This window comes from Tenebrio molitor, chromosome 3 (genome assembly GCF_963966145.1).
Source record: "Tenebrio molitor chromosome 3, icTenMoli1.1, whole genome shotgun sequence".
NCBI classification, from domain to species: Eukaryota; Metazoa; Arthropoda; class Insecta; order Coleoptera; family Tenebrionidae; genus Tenebrio; species Tenebrio molitor.
Genome location: NC_091048.1, coordinates 20662577 through 20676422, shown reverse-complemented (window position 1 = coordinate 20676422; position 13846 = coordinate 20662577). Strand labels below are relative to the sequence as shown.

Sequence of the window (13846 nt, the reverse complement as noted above, 5' to 3'; positions counted from 1 at the left end):
TTAATTTGTTGAGGTTATGAGAGCATGCGCATCTGTCACAAGAGTGTCAAGCTCTCTGGGTCGATTTTAATGGCGGTTAACAAATCGGGTAAAAGTTAAAATGTGATAAGTAAAGTGAAATAACAAATCAACAAAACCCACTGTATCCTTCTTGTGTCTAAATTGTGAGAAAGTGTAGGAAAAAAAATATTTTCAATGTTGAAACAATTACAAATGGGACTACGAGCATTTATGCTTTTAGCATCGAGAGTTTGGACATGTTTGTGTTTTATGATAAAAAAGCAAACTAGAGCTGTAAGTTGTATTAAAAATACTAAACAATGACTGTCATTAGGCGTCTCATAATTCCTGCCAAATGCTGAACATAATTCATTGTTGTTTTAAACAATAATAGCAGTGTTTTGACAGTTTTGACATTTAGATAAGCGTGAATGGGAGATGAATTTTTATTGCCTGCAATAAATAAATACCTGAATTATGGTTTATAATTGCACGTAAGACACAGTTGCAAGGTTAAATTTACTTTTTGTATATTTGGCATTCGGCCAATTTTTTCATTACGGTCCTTTAATCCTCAAATTTTCCGTTTCAGATCATACAGCATCAGTCGGTTAAATACGATTTGTTTCCCTTATCACCGTTATCAAGACATAGACTTAGTAAGTATGATTAATTATTTGTCCGGTTGATCCCCTTAATTGGGGTTTTATGAAATTTACCTTTGAAAACCTAATGGTTCGCTATAAATAAATTTACAAGAGTGCCAAGTTTGAGATTTTGGCACTAAAACATGTTCATTTAATTCATTTTGGCAACCATAATTTTCACCCACTTTTGCAATTGTGCAAGTTGTCTTTTGAATAGTCTGTGTCATTGCATAATTACAGTAATGAAAGACTCGTCAATTATGATGTTGAGATATGCTGACTTTATGTTTAGGTATAGTGAAGAGAAAGGTTCTCGTTCTCGACTTGGACGAAACTTTAATACACTCGCATCACGATGGTGTGGTGAGGCAGACGGTCAGGCCGGGTACTCCCCCAGATTTCGTACTTAAAGTGGTGATAGACCGACACCCGGTGCGGTTTTTTGTCCACAAGAGGCCACACGTGGACTTCTTCCTAGACATAGTAAGCTCATCGAATCCGCGTCGGAATTGTAATTTTCTAAATGAAAATCGTAGGTTTCGCAATGGTACGAGTTGGTGGTTTTTACGGCCAGCATGGAGATCTACGGCGCAGCCGTAGCGGACAAACTGGATGCCGGCAGAGGGATCCTGCAGAGGCGGTTCTACAGGCAGCACTGCACCCCAGATCTCGGTTCGTACACGAAAGATCTGGGGGCCATTTGCAACGATCTCTCCAGTGTTTTTATACTGGACAACAGTCCCGGGGCTTACCGCGCTTATCCCGGTGAGTGGTGTCCGTCCCGTTCAGACGTGATAATAAAAGTTTTGAAAATTATTAGAAGCACAGAGAATTGAGAGATGTGGTTTTTTCGCAGACAATGCAATCCCAATAAAATCGTGGTTCTCAGATCCCACAGATGTAGCATTGCTCAATCTGCTTCCTGTTTTGGACGCGCTGCGGTTCACGGCGGACGTCCGGTCGGTGTTGTCGAGGAATCTCCACTTGCATCGGCTTTGGTAGAACAGGTGAGTCTCAGCTAGTTTCATCCATATTCAGTGCATCTTAATTTCAGCCGTCCTAACAGAACAGATATCCCCGTTAACAGCAGTTTCACTAAAATCCATCGAATCGAAACTCCTAATAAAATCGTTGATCAAGTCGAAAATTGTATCGATAATATCGTGACACAAGTTCAAGAATTCGATTCAACCAAAGACACTAAAAAATTCAAATCGCGCATTCCGCAAAGAATGTGCAACTGAATGAATAAAACAGTTTGTTTTAAAAAATAAATTTTGTTGTGATTGCGAAATCACGCAAGTGGTCCTTTTCGTTTTTGTAGATTTAAACGAAATTATTTGTAGATTAGTAAATAAATCGTTAAGACAAGCTTTTTTCTATTCTTTACGACTAAGGCTCCGTTTCTATGCCAGCAACGAAAGCGTTGTCTGCGATTGGTCCGAATTGATAGGCGCGTAGTAGAGAACCAATCGCAGTAGAGGCTTTAGATTCGGAAAAAAAAAGCCAACACCATTTTTGCCTTTATTTATTTTTTTGTTTGTTCGTTTTATTTATTTATTTTTTTGCCATGTAAAGGGACACCTGATAACGATGTCGTTGAATGCAGGTAATCAATCAGTCGTAGTGCTCAATCTGTGAAGATAATTGTGATGTCTGTCACCTACACTTTGTTCATCTTCCACACTCCTACCTACACATCGGAAGTAAACGTCATTACAACTAATAATATTTAAAAACAAAACTGTTGTTTATTTTTATATTTTTAATTGTTTATATTCAATTGTTCATTTGAATTTTTGCATTATTTATTTTATTTCTATGTAGTTTATTGCCGCTGATGTTTGTGGTTTTGATTGTCAATGAAGGAGTATACATTTCAGTTTTGAGTGTGAACGACATATGATAGATGTACACTCTTACCATTCCATAATTTGTCAAAATTTTGTTTTACGAATTGTTGTACTCTTTCACGGAATTTTATTATGAGCCGTTCTAGACCAAAGACACTTATTTCATTACTAATAAAGGTTAAAATGTTGATAGTTGAGTCTGTTAAGTAAGTACATTTTTATTGTGTAACAAGTTCAACCTCAGTTCATTAATTTTAATAATTTTATCTTGTGTACATATAATCAATGTAATAAATAGCGTAAGTTTTCCAAGACTCAGATTAATATTTAAAAATCGATATTTTCTGCATCAGAAAATATTAATGTTTGTATAGTTGAAAAATTGTATACCTACAATGATTTTGTACTATAAGGTTGTGTTTGAAATTATTGAGTGTAGTCTGCTCTATAACAATAATGTATATACAGTAGTTTTCTGTAGTTTATACAATACAGCTTTACTAAACCGAGGCGACTTTGCTTGTCAGAAAAAATTGCTGAGGTTTTTAAGGAATCAACTTGTCATTTATGTGAGTGAGTGAGCATATCATAAATTCGGTGCCTCGATTAGCGCTAGATGAAAGATATTGAATTTATCTTTTCCTTTGCTTCAAACTAACATTCAATTGCAGTTACTGTACTTAAGAAATAACAATTGAATTTGACAGCCTAACAACTAATAATAAACGTTAGTACTACTGAGTTAATTAACAGTAAATACTTGCCAACAGCACAATTTTACTTTAAAATTTAGGATCTAATTTAGATATCTGGCCTGTAAATATTTTGTACAAAATCGTGACACTGTCTTAATGTTACTGTTGAAAGTATTAGGTCTTATAAGGTGCTAATTCTTCGCTGATACAGATTTGTTAAAAATTCTTAATCGCGAATAGTTTAGTTTAGGTAAATAATGTCAGGGTGTTGAATGTTACATTTAGAAGTATGGTAGGTAATCACAGCCTCAAAAGGCGAAAGTTGCATCTCAACTATTACAATCACAATTTAAGTCCACTTGGATGACAATTTTTTTTAATGCTTGAGTTAAGTGGACTCAAGTTGTGCTTCTAAGGGCGCTCTGTTCAGTTGTACTTATTTGGCAAATTTCCTTTGTTTACATTTAAATGGCTCCATACATGTTAGAAAAAAATGTTATAGTTACAACGTGACATTATTCATAGCTCTAGTGCTAGGTTAATTTTGTAAATATTTTATTTCAAAAATGTACAGTAATTCTAATACAAACTTGGAACAAAGTACCTAATAAAAATGACCTTTTACAGTGAAATAAAAACTATTTAAGTAGAATGGAGATATTTTATTTACACCAATAGTAAAATATGATGGAAGATGTTATGTCAGTTTTGTCAGTTAAAAAATTATTGAGATAAAAATTTGTTCTGTTAAAACCAAAATGAATGTCAACATTATTATTACCCCCCAATGAAAAGTAAACTCTGAAAACTTCATAGTTAGCGATTCCCTCTCTAACATTACACTATCTTTGTAACCTATTTACCATTTATCATCTTATTATTAATGTCAGTAAGTGGAAGATTTTAATCTTTGTCATCTTCATCGTCATCATCATCATCATGTTTTGGTTTGTGTCTCTTAAAATCACTATCCTTTGATGAAAATGATCTGAAATTAAAATTTAATAGTTTCTTTTTTAAATTATGATAAACAAATTACATTATATCTAGACTAGAGTCACTGTTCTTGGTATTATGTTCATGTTCAGATCCGGAACCTGATCCTACTTCCAACAGATCTTCAGCTTTTCTGTCTGGATCTGAATCAGCATCAGAATCTTGGCTGATGCTAGTTTTCTGCCATGCAGGTATTGATGGACGGACTACTGAGCTCTTGGACACAGGTGGGAATTGATTACTACAATACTTTCATTGTAGACTTTGCTAATCTTATATTTTTAGTAATTACCGGCTTAACAGAAGACCCTTCACTGTAGCAATCTCAGATTTCAAGTCTGACAACTGCCTCTGGGTGTTGCTCTCCGCTCCCTGATTAATTTTATCTACTTCAACTTTAACGCTAGTTAAATTATTTTGTAACTCATTTACAGATTCCTTCATATTTTTGTCTAAATCTTCTAGTGATTCTTCTATACTTTTCTTTTTCTTCCCAAATAAAAATGGCGCTATAAATTTCTGCAATAAAAATATACCCAGTTTTAAACAACAACATTCATGTTATTACTCACCTCATAAAATTTATAAACTATGTAACCTACAAAACTAAAAATGGCCACATTATGTACAATTTCTCTTATTCTATCAAATAAACTAATTTGAACAGGACCAGTGGTAGGATATGGAACTAGAGGGTTTATTGTTGGTGGCAATGCAGGTGGTCCTCTACTTCTCTGTTCGTGGTAAGAATAAGCACCCGATTTTTCACAAGCCAGTCTAATTTCTTCTTCAGTTAAGCCCTTGCGTTTAAGAAATCTTTGTTGTTCTGCTAGTGACGTTTTAATTACGTTTGGGTTCTCCAGAAATTTGACGGCCGTGTTGACCTAAATATTGTTTATGTAAAAACTATTGAACTTTTAAAAAAATCTGCTTACTAAATCCTCTCGAACGTTAGGTCCATTGTGATTCACTTCTGTCGCAGCTGATTGATCTGACATCGTACAAATTTGATACAACCAAGTAACTGAATCACTAATCAAAACTGAGGCTAATGTAACATTTCACTAAACACCGTAATTACTAGAAATCACAGTGTTATTAAAACTTTAATATCAATATCAAATTCCAAGGTTAAGAAAAACAATGTCATTGCTGTCAAATTTTACTAAACTTAAAAATATTAATGTCACTAAATCTAGTCAGAACGATTTCTAGGTCAAATTTGAAGTAACTAATTTGCGTAGTGATTCTTCGTTTCATTTCATTTCAGGACAATTTTAATGTAAAATAGGTATTTGTGCAAGTCCAAAATTTCTTACATGTAAAAGGATATTTAATGCAAGGATTGCAAGGAAGCTATGAGTACGTGACGTTCATTGACTAGTACAGTGACAAGTTGTCAAGGTGTCAAAAGTAAAAAGTGGGTGGATAATGGCTGCGTAAAATATAATTCGGCTTTATTTAATAATTCTGTTAAATCACAGAGCTGTGTGCGACAAAGGTTCTCAATGACCTTATATTTGTGTAAGTTTGCCTTTTGCTATGAGACATTGCTACTTGCTGAACATAACAATTCATTTTTTTTAACATTAATTTTGCAGTGGTAGAGGTTGAAAAGTAACACAATTTTGATGATACGTAGTGCTTTGGGTAGATTTTTATGATTACATGGTCGATTTCAGAGTTGTAGTTGGAAGTAGAGGTCGGCACAATGATTGGAGGGTTGTTCGTGTACAACCATAAGGGCGAGGTGCTGATCTCCCGCGTTTACAGGGATGATATCGGTAGGAATGCAGTAGATGCATTTCGCGTCAATGTTATCCACGCCAGACAACAAGTTCGCTCTCCTGTAACAAACATAGCACGCACATCTTTCTTTCATATCAAGGTGTAACAATATCCATGAACAACTGCACATGTACTAATTTCAGTTTTTCTAGAGAGCAAACATTTGGATTGCAGCTGTAACTAAGCAGAATGTGAATGCTGCAATGGTTTTTGAGTTTCTGTTGAAAATTATTGAAGTTATGCAATCATATTTTGGAAAGATTTCTGAAGAAAACATTAAAAATAATTTTGTTCTCATTTATGAACTTCTAGATGGTAGATATTTCTCTCGAAGGTTACATTCACTAGATTCAAAGCGTTTTTGCAGAAATTTTGGATTTTGGTTATCCACAAAATACTGACACTGGAGTTCTAAAGACGTTTATCACACAGCAAGGGATCAAGTCAGCCACAAAAGAAGAACAAGCGCAGATTACTTCGCAAGTTACCGGACAAATTGGGTGGAGGCGCGAGGGTATCAAATATCGCCGCAATGAACTGTTTTTGGATGTATTGGAATATGTGAACCTTCTGATGTCACCTCAAGGTAACTGAAGCAGTAAACTTGTGATTTTTTTTCTATTCAGCTGAAAAAAGCGACGACAGCATATTGTGATGTTTTTGTGTTTTCTTATTGGACACGTCAAATTTGGGGTAAAATATAAGTATGAAAATTTTAAATTCTATTTTCTGCTAACGTTTTCCCGTTGAATGCATTTTTCTACCAAGTGATTGTAAAAGATTGTGACGTTTTTTCATATGTTGGCAATGCAAATGTTGGTCATTCTGTTCACAATTTCGTGTTTGACAATAGGCATAGGCGTACGTTTGTTTTAGCAAATAATCAACAAATGTTAAAATGACTTGTGCACGCCACTGTTTAGATTTAAACCTTAACTCTAAGCAGTTTTTCAAAAGTATTACCAACCTATCGAAAATAATCGACCTTTTATAGTCATGTGGCACATTTTGCTTCGTTTTTATTACTAAAAGCATGCTTTTTTAAGTTTCAAATGAAACTTTGCAACTTTTTAAAACCTGACAGGAGAATAATATTATGACATAAATTAGATGGCATGTTTATCTCTAGATTATTATAATTTTGTGTAGGTCAGGTGCTCTCGGCCCACGTGGCCGGTAAAGTAGTGATGAAATCTTACTTGTCCGGCATGCCAGAATGCAAATTTGGAATCAACGACAAAATCGTGATGGATGCGAAAGGTAAAGGCGGTCTAGGGTCGACTTCCGATTCCGATCAAACCCGCTCTGGCGGCAAGCCAGTCGTGGTAATCGACGATTGTCAATTCCACCAATGCGTGAAATTAAGTAAATTCGAAACAGAACATTCCATTAGTTTTATTCCACCGGATGGAGAATTTGAATTGATGAGATATCGTACAACTAAAGACATATCTTTGCCGTTTCGGGTAATTCCATTAGTACGTGAAGTTGGCCGTACTAAGATGGAAGTGAAAGTTGTACTGAAGAGCAATTTCAAGCCGTCTCTCTTGGGCCAAAAGATCGAAGTCAAGATACCAACTCCGCTGAACACTTCCGGCGTACAATTGATCTGTTTGAAAGGCAAAGCCAAGTACAAAGCTTCGGAAAATGCAATAGTTTGGAAGTGAGTGCCATTGGATATTTACCTAACGGTCGGTCGCATTATTTCTTTTCAGGATAAAACGCATGGCAGGGATGAAAGAAACTCAATTATCTGCTGAAATCGAACTGTTGGAAACCGATACGAAGAAAAAATGGACACGTCCACCGATTTCTATGAACTTCGAAGTCCCATTTGCGCCATCTGGATTCAAAGTAAGATATTTGAAGGTGTTCGAACCTAAACTCAATTACTCTGACCACGATGTTATCAAATGGGTTCGATACATTGGCCGCAGTGGACTGTACGAGACTCGATGTTAGATTTATATTGAAAATGTTATAAATATTCATTTGATTTTCTTTCACATATGGATTATTGCCACTTATTTTATTTTGTAACTATTCTTTTACCTATTTTTGTCATATTCTTTCAATTATTCGAATGTAAAATGTATTTTTTTGTTATATGAAGGAATACTCGTAAGTTTATTAAATTATATTGTCAAGACAAGCTTAATGTTGGAATAGAGACAAGTGTATTGCAAACAATTCAAGGTATGCTCTCAAATATTTTCATGTGAAAATTTCCACTGTTAATTTGTAGAAAAGGTATAACTATGTATATTTGTGAAGTGTAATGTTATAAAAGCTTGAAAATAAATTGTAGCTAAATAAATGATCACACAGGATTTTACTGGATTCCATGGTAATAAATGAGATCTAGGAAATGATACCATTGAAAAAAATCGATTCTACTGTAATAATTTATTTGTCATGTTTACTATCTCTAGATAAACTCTAACTGAAAATAAATATTTACATTAATTAGTTTCCTATAAAATAAAGTCCACTGATGTACACTGAATGGTGATTTGCTTGAATAAGCATATAGGGCATAAAGCCGCCGCAATAACATAACACATGACCAAATGTGGAAAAAATATTTGAGATGCTCGGCACATTAAGTTCTTAAAATAATGACAATAAAAACTGAAAGAAACGAATCTGTTCAGTATGAACAAGTAGCAATACCAACAGAGGTATGTTTGAGTAAAAGAAGTGTTGTTGACACTTTGAAAGTTTACATGTCTGCTGTTGTCGTTTTGTAACCAGAAACTTACGCCTCAGATTCTCCCGGTGTGCTGTCTTCTTCAAGAATAGGTACAATGAGATTATCTTTCGACATTAAATTGTATTTAGTCACGAATTGCGTAAATCTCTTGCACAAGCAAGTCTCGTTTTCAAACTCGTCGAAAATCGACCGGTGATGGAAATATGCGTGTGAAAAAATTCGATAGACGCGTCGACAAACTGACCCCAATTTAGCTACTGATGATTCTTTAATACTGACTCTGCTTGGGAAATATTTGTTGCTATTTAACAAACATGCCGCACCATCCAAGGTGTGCCGCGTGTAGTCAATAGCGGGACATTCTTTTGGTGTTTTGTGAGCAGCACACAGGAAAATCCACTGTTCAGTGGCTGTCATCTGGGTGCAAGTTTCGGGATGGCATTCACCTTGCAGCCGAACGGCCAACCCGTTCAACTCCATGCAAAACTGCCTCAAGTGTTCGTACTTCCACACCCCTTCATCTTGTGAGTCGGGCATTTTTAAAATCAAGTCGATATTGGCAGGATTATGTCTGATCAGCTGTTGGATGTATTGCTGGACGGCTAATGTGCTGTCCATTTCTTCAAAAGGCTCGTCGGGCCAACGACAAAAGTCCTATAACGTCAAAATCGATAAGGCAAATTTGAAAAAAGCTCTGGGAATAGGTGTATCACAGAATTATTGATTGGTGATTTGAAGGTTATATGGGCGTTTTACGTCTAGGTCTAGTTCGCGCGAAGCTAGATATCCACAAGTTGGTTTACCTTAGCTTTGGTGCCCGGCCTATTTCTTCGCAAAACTGTAGAACCATCGGCCATCTTCATCTTTGACATTAATCGAATTGCTGGAATGGCAAATCAAGTTGACAGTTCTTAGGGAGGCAGTGCTGACCGTAATGTGATACCACTACGGCGGACGAAAAATAACCGAATAAAAGATTGTTTTTCAAATTTGATTTGTAAAATTGACGCAGTGAAGTGAAAAATTAAATCGTATGAAATGTTGGTGCTGTATCAAGACTGCCAGCATAAAAAGGTATAAGAATGGAAAAATGCCCTAAAATGTTGATGACAAACTAAATAACAAAACGTGTACAAGTTTACAGCTATACATAAGTGTTTAGAAGTTTTATCATTTTGTACATTTACAATGAGTTTGTGAAACTTTGGTAATTTAAATTTTAAGTGAGTGTCTTCATAGTCAAATATTACATTTAAGGTTACATTTACGCTTTTAAATGTTTAACAGAAAGTTACAAACAGTTCCCAAGAGGCAATAAAATAGGTTGAGAATTTAATATCTATACTCAACTTCATATAAATGTGCATCTAAGCAAGCCATGAAAATCTGATTTTCTGTTGGTAGTAAAGCTAAAGTTAGTGACTTTGACTTTCAAAGTTGCTTGCTCTGCGCGAACCCGATTTGACTAATTTTTCACTTTTTGTCCATTTTAACATTGCTGATTTCAAAAGCACGTCAAAAGTTACGTCTTTTTACTGATTAAATTAAAGTAATTCTTATTTGTTTTTGTCTTTGTATTTTTACCAAGTAAAGATTTATTGGACATGACCTTCATAAATGTGACTTTTGTAATGTAACTAAATTAAAGGTGCTTTTACAAATGCACAGCTCACTTGATGAACATTTATATGAAATCAATTATAGTTACGTTAGAGTTTTATTCTTGCAAATCGATCATAATAAAATACACACCGCACAACAATAATTATCGCATCACATAATAGTTATTTATGCAACGAGGTTCTGTGTAAATTGGGCTTTTCTAATTGCCCGAGAGGCCAGATTGAAATACGAGCGTAGCGACTTAGCGAGGATTTTAAGACCTCGCTCACTGCGTTCGGCAGCCAATCTACCAGCCGCAGCACATAAAACTTCATTTTTGCTCCTCATAACATAATATACTATTTTCTCCAACCGTCTTAAAAATGGTCAGTTTTAATATCGTTTTTGGTCACTAAAGTTGATGTTTTCGTAACTGTAGAAAAAAGTTATGTGTTACTTAGAGGCCGATTTCAAGTTGAGTTGCAACTTGTATTGTCATGGTAACGGCAGAAAATTGCAAGTTTGAGAAAGATGACGCATATTAGTAATTAATGTGTAGGACAAAGATAGCTACACATTTGCGCTGCATCACCTATTTGTCACCCTGACTTGAAATCGGGCTCTAAAAGGCAACACTTTTGCCTCCTAGTATTAAAAGTACTTTTAATACTAGACTTAAAAATTATTTCAAAATTATAAAATGAACCAACTAAAATTACTAATTTAAAAAAAATACATTTCGAACAACTTTGTAAAAAATTAATCAAACCCGATTTGTCCTTTACTTGGTTGGAGAAAAAATAGTATGTGTCATTCGTATTAAAAGTGACTTTTTTTGACTTGCAATTATTGCAGTGGCTCGGCTACGCTTCGCTTCGCCTCGCTATGCAAACAAATTGCTCGTCAAAAAAAGTATCACTTTTAATACTAATAACACAATATACTTACTATTATACTCCTATTTTCCTTTTCCAAATGCCCTCTTCTTTTGATAAAGGTAGATTTTCATTGGTACTTTGCATTAAATAAATATTCACTACATGCTTACTTACAATCATTTCCTACAATCTACAATACTTAATGACGTCAATCAATTTAAAGTAGGGTTAGAATCAGATAAGGGTTATTAAACATTAAAAGTCAAGACAATGACGTTGATGTCCCATTTTTTTTGCCGGCAATAGTACTTTTTTTTCGGCGCAAAATGACATAAACTGTTTCCAGACACTGTTCTTGCTCTTTTCCGTGTTTTTGGATAAACTTCTAATGACATTTTCATCAATTTCTCATTCTGTGATATCTCCAAATCGATTCATGACGTCTAAGAAAACAGGGTTTTCTTGACTTTGACGTTTCTGTTGTAACAATGTTACGGTAATGTGGAATTTCCAGTGTAATTTTTTGAATTTCCATTTAATAACTTAATACCTCTTGCACTGTTACAACAATGTATGAGTGAAATATTCGTAAATACTCTTATGTGCAAATTCTATTTTAATCTATATCTATAATTCTACAGGGTTATTCTAAATGATTGTAGTCGAAGTAGGCGTGAAAACTCAATGTAAAATTTATGGTTGCCGCTCCACATAAAAAAACATGAAAATCATGTGAATAAGTGAGTACACACGGGAGTTAAATTGGGTGCAAAACAACTCAATATTTCTGGATTCAATCGTTAATTTAACAAAAATAAATACAAATCTCATCACCGCACTTTTCACCTAAAAAATGACAGTAACAGCCACAAAACTGACAGTTCACATGAAAGCGGCAAAAATGTAATAACATGGGCATGGCCTACTTCGACTACAATCATTTAGAATAACCCTGTATATGTATAACTGGACTATAAAAAGAAAAATATTGATTTATCGTTGAAAAGTTTTAAATTTAAAAAAGAAACAAATACAGTGTTAATTACCAGGAGGGAGTCAAATTGTGTTGATTGAACCCTTCATATGTATCTATCCTCCGAGGAAGTTTATTAACCCTTAGGGGGTTGTCACTAACCTCGTTGGGAATTCTTGATCTGGTGTATAACTTTGTAGCTTGACGATATTATAAGTTTAACAAATCAGACGTAGGCCCCTTGTGTTGTATAGTGCTTAGCAAAAAACACTGCATCAAACTTGTTATCTTATCTAGAATGATATTTCTGAAACTGGCTGAAAATAGTTTTTTTCGGCCTCCGTCTAGAAAAACTGATTTTCCATTCGTCTAAATCGTCTGGAAAATAGCATTTTTTGCATTCGCTCTCTAAAATGAGTATTTTGCGGACTCAAAACACGCCGCAAAATGGATCTTTAGCGGCCTAGTACGCTAAACATCGTTGCTTAGATACAACTATCTCAAAACTGACTATTAGACATTTAGAAATGTTCTGTTAGTAGTTTCTGTCTGTTCTGTCACAAATTTTGAAATAAGTTTAGTAGTTTAGAGTAAAATTAGTATGTTAAAGAGAGTTGGCTCCATCCTGGTTCCTAGGGGCGTTTTTCGATTGATAATTCAGATAATTGGCTGCACTTTTATTGTCAAAATTGTCGTTATCTCCGTTTAAATAAAATTGCTAGTTAACAAAATGTTTCTGCAGTGAAAATAAAATATAAATATTATGTTAACTATGTATTTAAATTTGCCAACTCAAATCTAACTCTCAAACACTCCCCTAGGAACCACGATCGAGCCTACTTTCTCTTATATACCATATATAGTTTAGAGAACTCGTGCAAAAAAATCTTGTATGCACCACGTACGCAAAAGGTTTTAGGTGACTCCTCTCATTAAAGACTCGGCTCCTACGTCGCCTCGTCATTAATTACGATTCGTCCCCTAAAACCCTATTTTGCGTACTTGATACATAAATAGCTATTCCCTGCCTTGGCAAAAAAAATAGAAACAGGAATTTTTAACGAAAGATTTTAGGTTGGCAGCACAAAATGTCAATGTCATATGGAATTTTTGTACAATTTTTTGAGTGTGAAATATTGATGTCGGGCAAATTTGTATCCTTTATCGCAAGCTGTACATTGTCTATAGCAGTAGAGGCCGAGGGGGTTATCAAGCGACGGCTTAGGAATAACAGAGAGGACGACGATGGTTTTGAATATTTGAGGAATTGATTGACTTTTGTCGTGACTGTCGCTTCTTGGATCTTTTATGTTGTCAATGGAAGTAAAATAAATTCCCTATCCGGTAATTTTTTAATAAAAATTAATATATTTTGCTTCAAATAAATTGTGGGCCGAAAAATGTTTGTGTATTACACGGCTAGAAAATGTTTTGCAAGTGCTTGCACTTGCCAAATGGCATTTTCTAGCCTTGTGATACAAATAACTATTAGAACAAAAATTACTGATAATTTAAACTGTTTAAAGCTTAGGTTTGTGTCCTCATACATGCGTTAATTCGAAATTCAATGTCGAAATTTAACGTATTTTGTTCGGAAATTTTATACACAGCCATAAAATCTTATTAGAATCAACTTTTTCCTATAGCTTATTTTGAAATTCAATACAAACCCCATTTTCATTTTTTTAATGTAAAATTTGA

The 13846-nt window shown here is 34.6% G+C and overlaps 4 protein-coding genes across 11 annotated transcripts; 2 read left to right on the top strand and 2 right to left on the bottom strand.

Annotated features, from left to right (window-relative positions):
• The first annotated feature begins 36 nt into the window (after positions 1 to 36).
• On the top strand, positions 37 to 3847 carry Dd (CTD nuclear envelope phosphatase 1-like protein dullard). 7 transcript variants are annotated; one of them, XM_069043389.1, is made up of 6 exons: positions 37 to 294; positions 593 to 659; positions 940 to 1130; positions 1184 to 1412; positions 1468 to 1645; positions 1702 to 3847. In XM_069043389.1, exons 1-6 carry the CDS (start codon positions 196 to 198, stop codon positions 1889 to 1891), a joined length of 954 nt encoding a protein of 317 aa, XP_068899490.1. In that variant the 5' UTR covers positions 37 to 195; the 3' UTR covers positions 1892 to 3847. The 7 variants fall into 7 exon arrangements, with proteins under 7 accessions (XP_068899490.1, XP_068899492.1, XP_068899494.1 ...); XM_069043391.1 differs by having other exon boundaries at positions 38 to 294; positions 1686 to 1710; XM_069043393.1 differs by having other exon boundaries at positions 39 to 294; positions 1468 to 1654; positions 2257 to 3847.
• On the bottom strand, positions 3843 to 5326 carry Pex14 (peroxin 14). 2 transcript variants are annotated; one of them, XM_069043396.1, is made up of 5 exons: positions 5127 to 5324; positions 4764 to 5075; positions 4484 to 4710; positions 4235 to 4432; positions 3843 to 4183 (listed from the first exon to the last, which is right to left on the bottom strand). In XM_069043396.1, the coding sequence occupies exons 1-5, from the start codon at positions 5187 to 5189 to the stop codon at positions 4099 to 4101; spliced, it is 885 nt and encodes a 294-aa protein (XP_068899497.1). In that variant the 5' UTR covers positions 5190 to 5324; the 3' UTR covers positions 3843 to 4098. The 2 variants fall into 2 exon arrangements, with proteins under 2 accessions (XP_068899497.1, XP_068899499.1); XM_069043398.1 differs by lacking the exon at positions 3843 to 4183 and having other exon boundaries at positions 4231 to 4432; positions 5127 to 5326.
• Positions 5327 to 5555: 229 nt separating this feature from the next.
• Positions 5556 to 8302, top strand: AP-2mu (adaptor protein complex 2, mu subunit). Its single transcript, XM_069043386.1, has 6 exons — positions 5556 to 5715; positions 5874 to 6079; positions 6132 to 6294; positions 6347 to 6565; positions 7129 to 7642; positions 7695 to 8302. The coding sequence occupies exons 2-6, from the start codon at positions 5903 to 5905 to the stop codon at positions 7939 to 7941; spliced, it is 1320 nt and encodes a 439-aa protein (XP_068899487.1). The 5' UTR covers positions 5556 to 5715; positions 5874 to 5902; the 3' UTR covers positions 7942 to 8302.
• Positions 8303 to 8370: 68 nt separating this feature from the next.
• Mob4 (MOB kinase activator 4) lies at positions 8371 to 9654 on the bottom strand. Its single transcript, XM_069043401.1, has 2 exons — positions 9496 to 9654; positions 8371 to 9346 (listed from the first exon to the last, which is right to left on the bottom strand). Exons 1-2 carry the CDS (start codon positions 9562 to 9564, stop codon positions 8738 to 8740), a joined length of 678 nt encoding a protein of 225 aa, XP_068899502.1. The 5' UTR covers positions 9565 to 9654; the 3' UTR covers positions 8371 to 8737.
• Positions 9655 to 13846: the final 4192 nt, after the last annotated feature.

Bases quoted from the DNA above. Each gene is read 5' to 3' on its own strand.
- Dd (XM_069043389.1), top strand. From the start codon at position 196: ATGTTGAAACAATTACAAATGGGACTACGAGCATTTATGCTTTTAGCA. The intron at 660-939 runs GTAAGTATGATT...CTTTATGTTTAG, and splicing joins GTTATCAAGACATAGACTTA to GTATAGTGAAGAGAAAGGTT. The intron at 1,646-1,701 runs GTAGAACAGGTG...TCTTAATTTCAG, and splicing joins CTCCACTTGCATCGGCTTTG to CCGTCCTAACAGAACAGATA.
- Pex14 (XM_069043396.1), bottom strand. From the start codon at position 5,189: ATGTCAGATCAATCAGCTGCGACAGAAGTGAATCACAATGGACCTAAC. The intron at 4,711-4,763 runs GTGAGTAATAAC...TTTTTATTGCAG, and splicing joins TAGTTTATAAATTTTATGAG to AAATTTATAGCGCCATTTTT. The intron at 4,433-4,483 runs GTAATTACTAAA...AAAGTATTGTAG, and splicing joins AAGGGTCTTCTGTTAAGCCG to TAATCAATTCCCACCTGTGT.
- AP-2mu (XM_069043386.1), top strand. From the start codon at position 5,903: ATGATTGGAGGGTTGTTCGTGTACAACCATAAGGGCGAGGTGCTGATC. The intron at 6,080-6,131 runs GTGTAACAATAT...CAGTTTTTCTAG, and splicing joins CATCTTTCTTTCATATCAAG to AGAGCAAACATTTGGATTGC. The intron at 7,643-7,694 runs GTGAGTGCCATT...ATTTCTTTTCAG, and splicing joins GAAAATGCAATAGTTTGGAA to GATAAAACGCATGGCAGGGA.
- Mob4 (XM_069043401.1), bottom strand. From the start codon at position 9,564: ATGTCAAAGATGAAGATGGCCGATGGTTCTACAGTTTTGCGAAGAAAT. The intron at 9,347-9,495 runs GTAAACCAACTT...TTGACGTTATAG, and splicing joins GGCCGGGCACCAAAGCTAAG to GACTTTTGTCGTTGGCCCGA.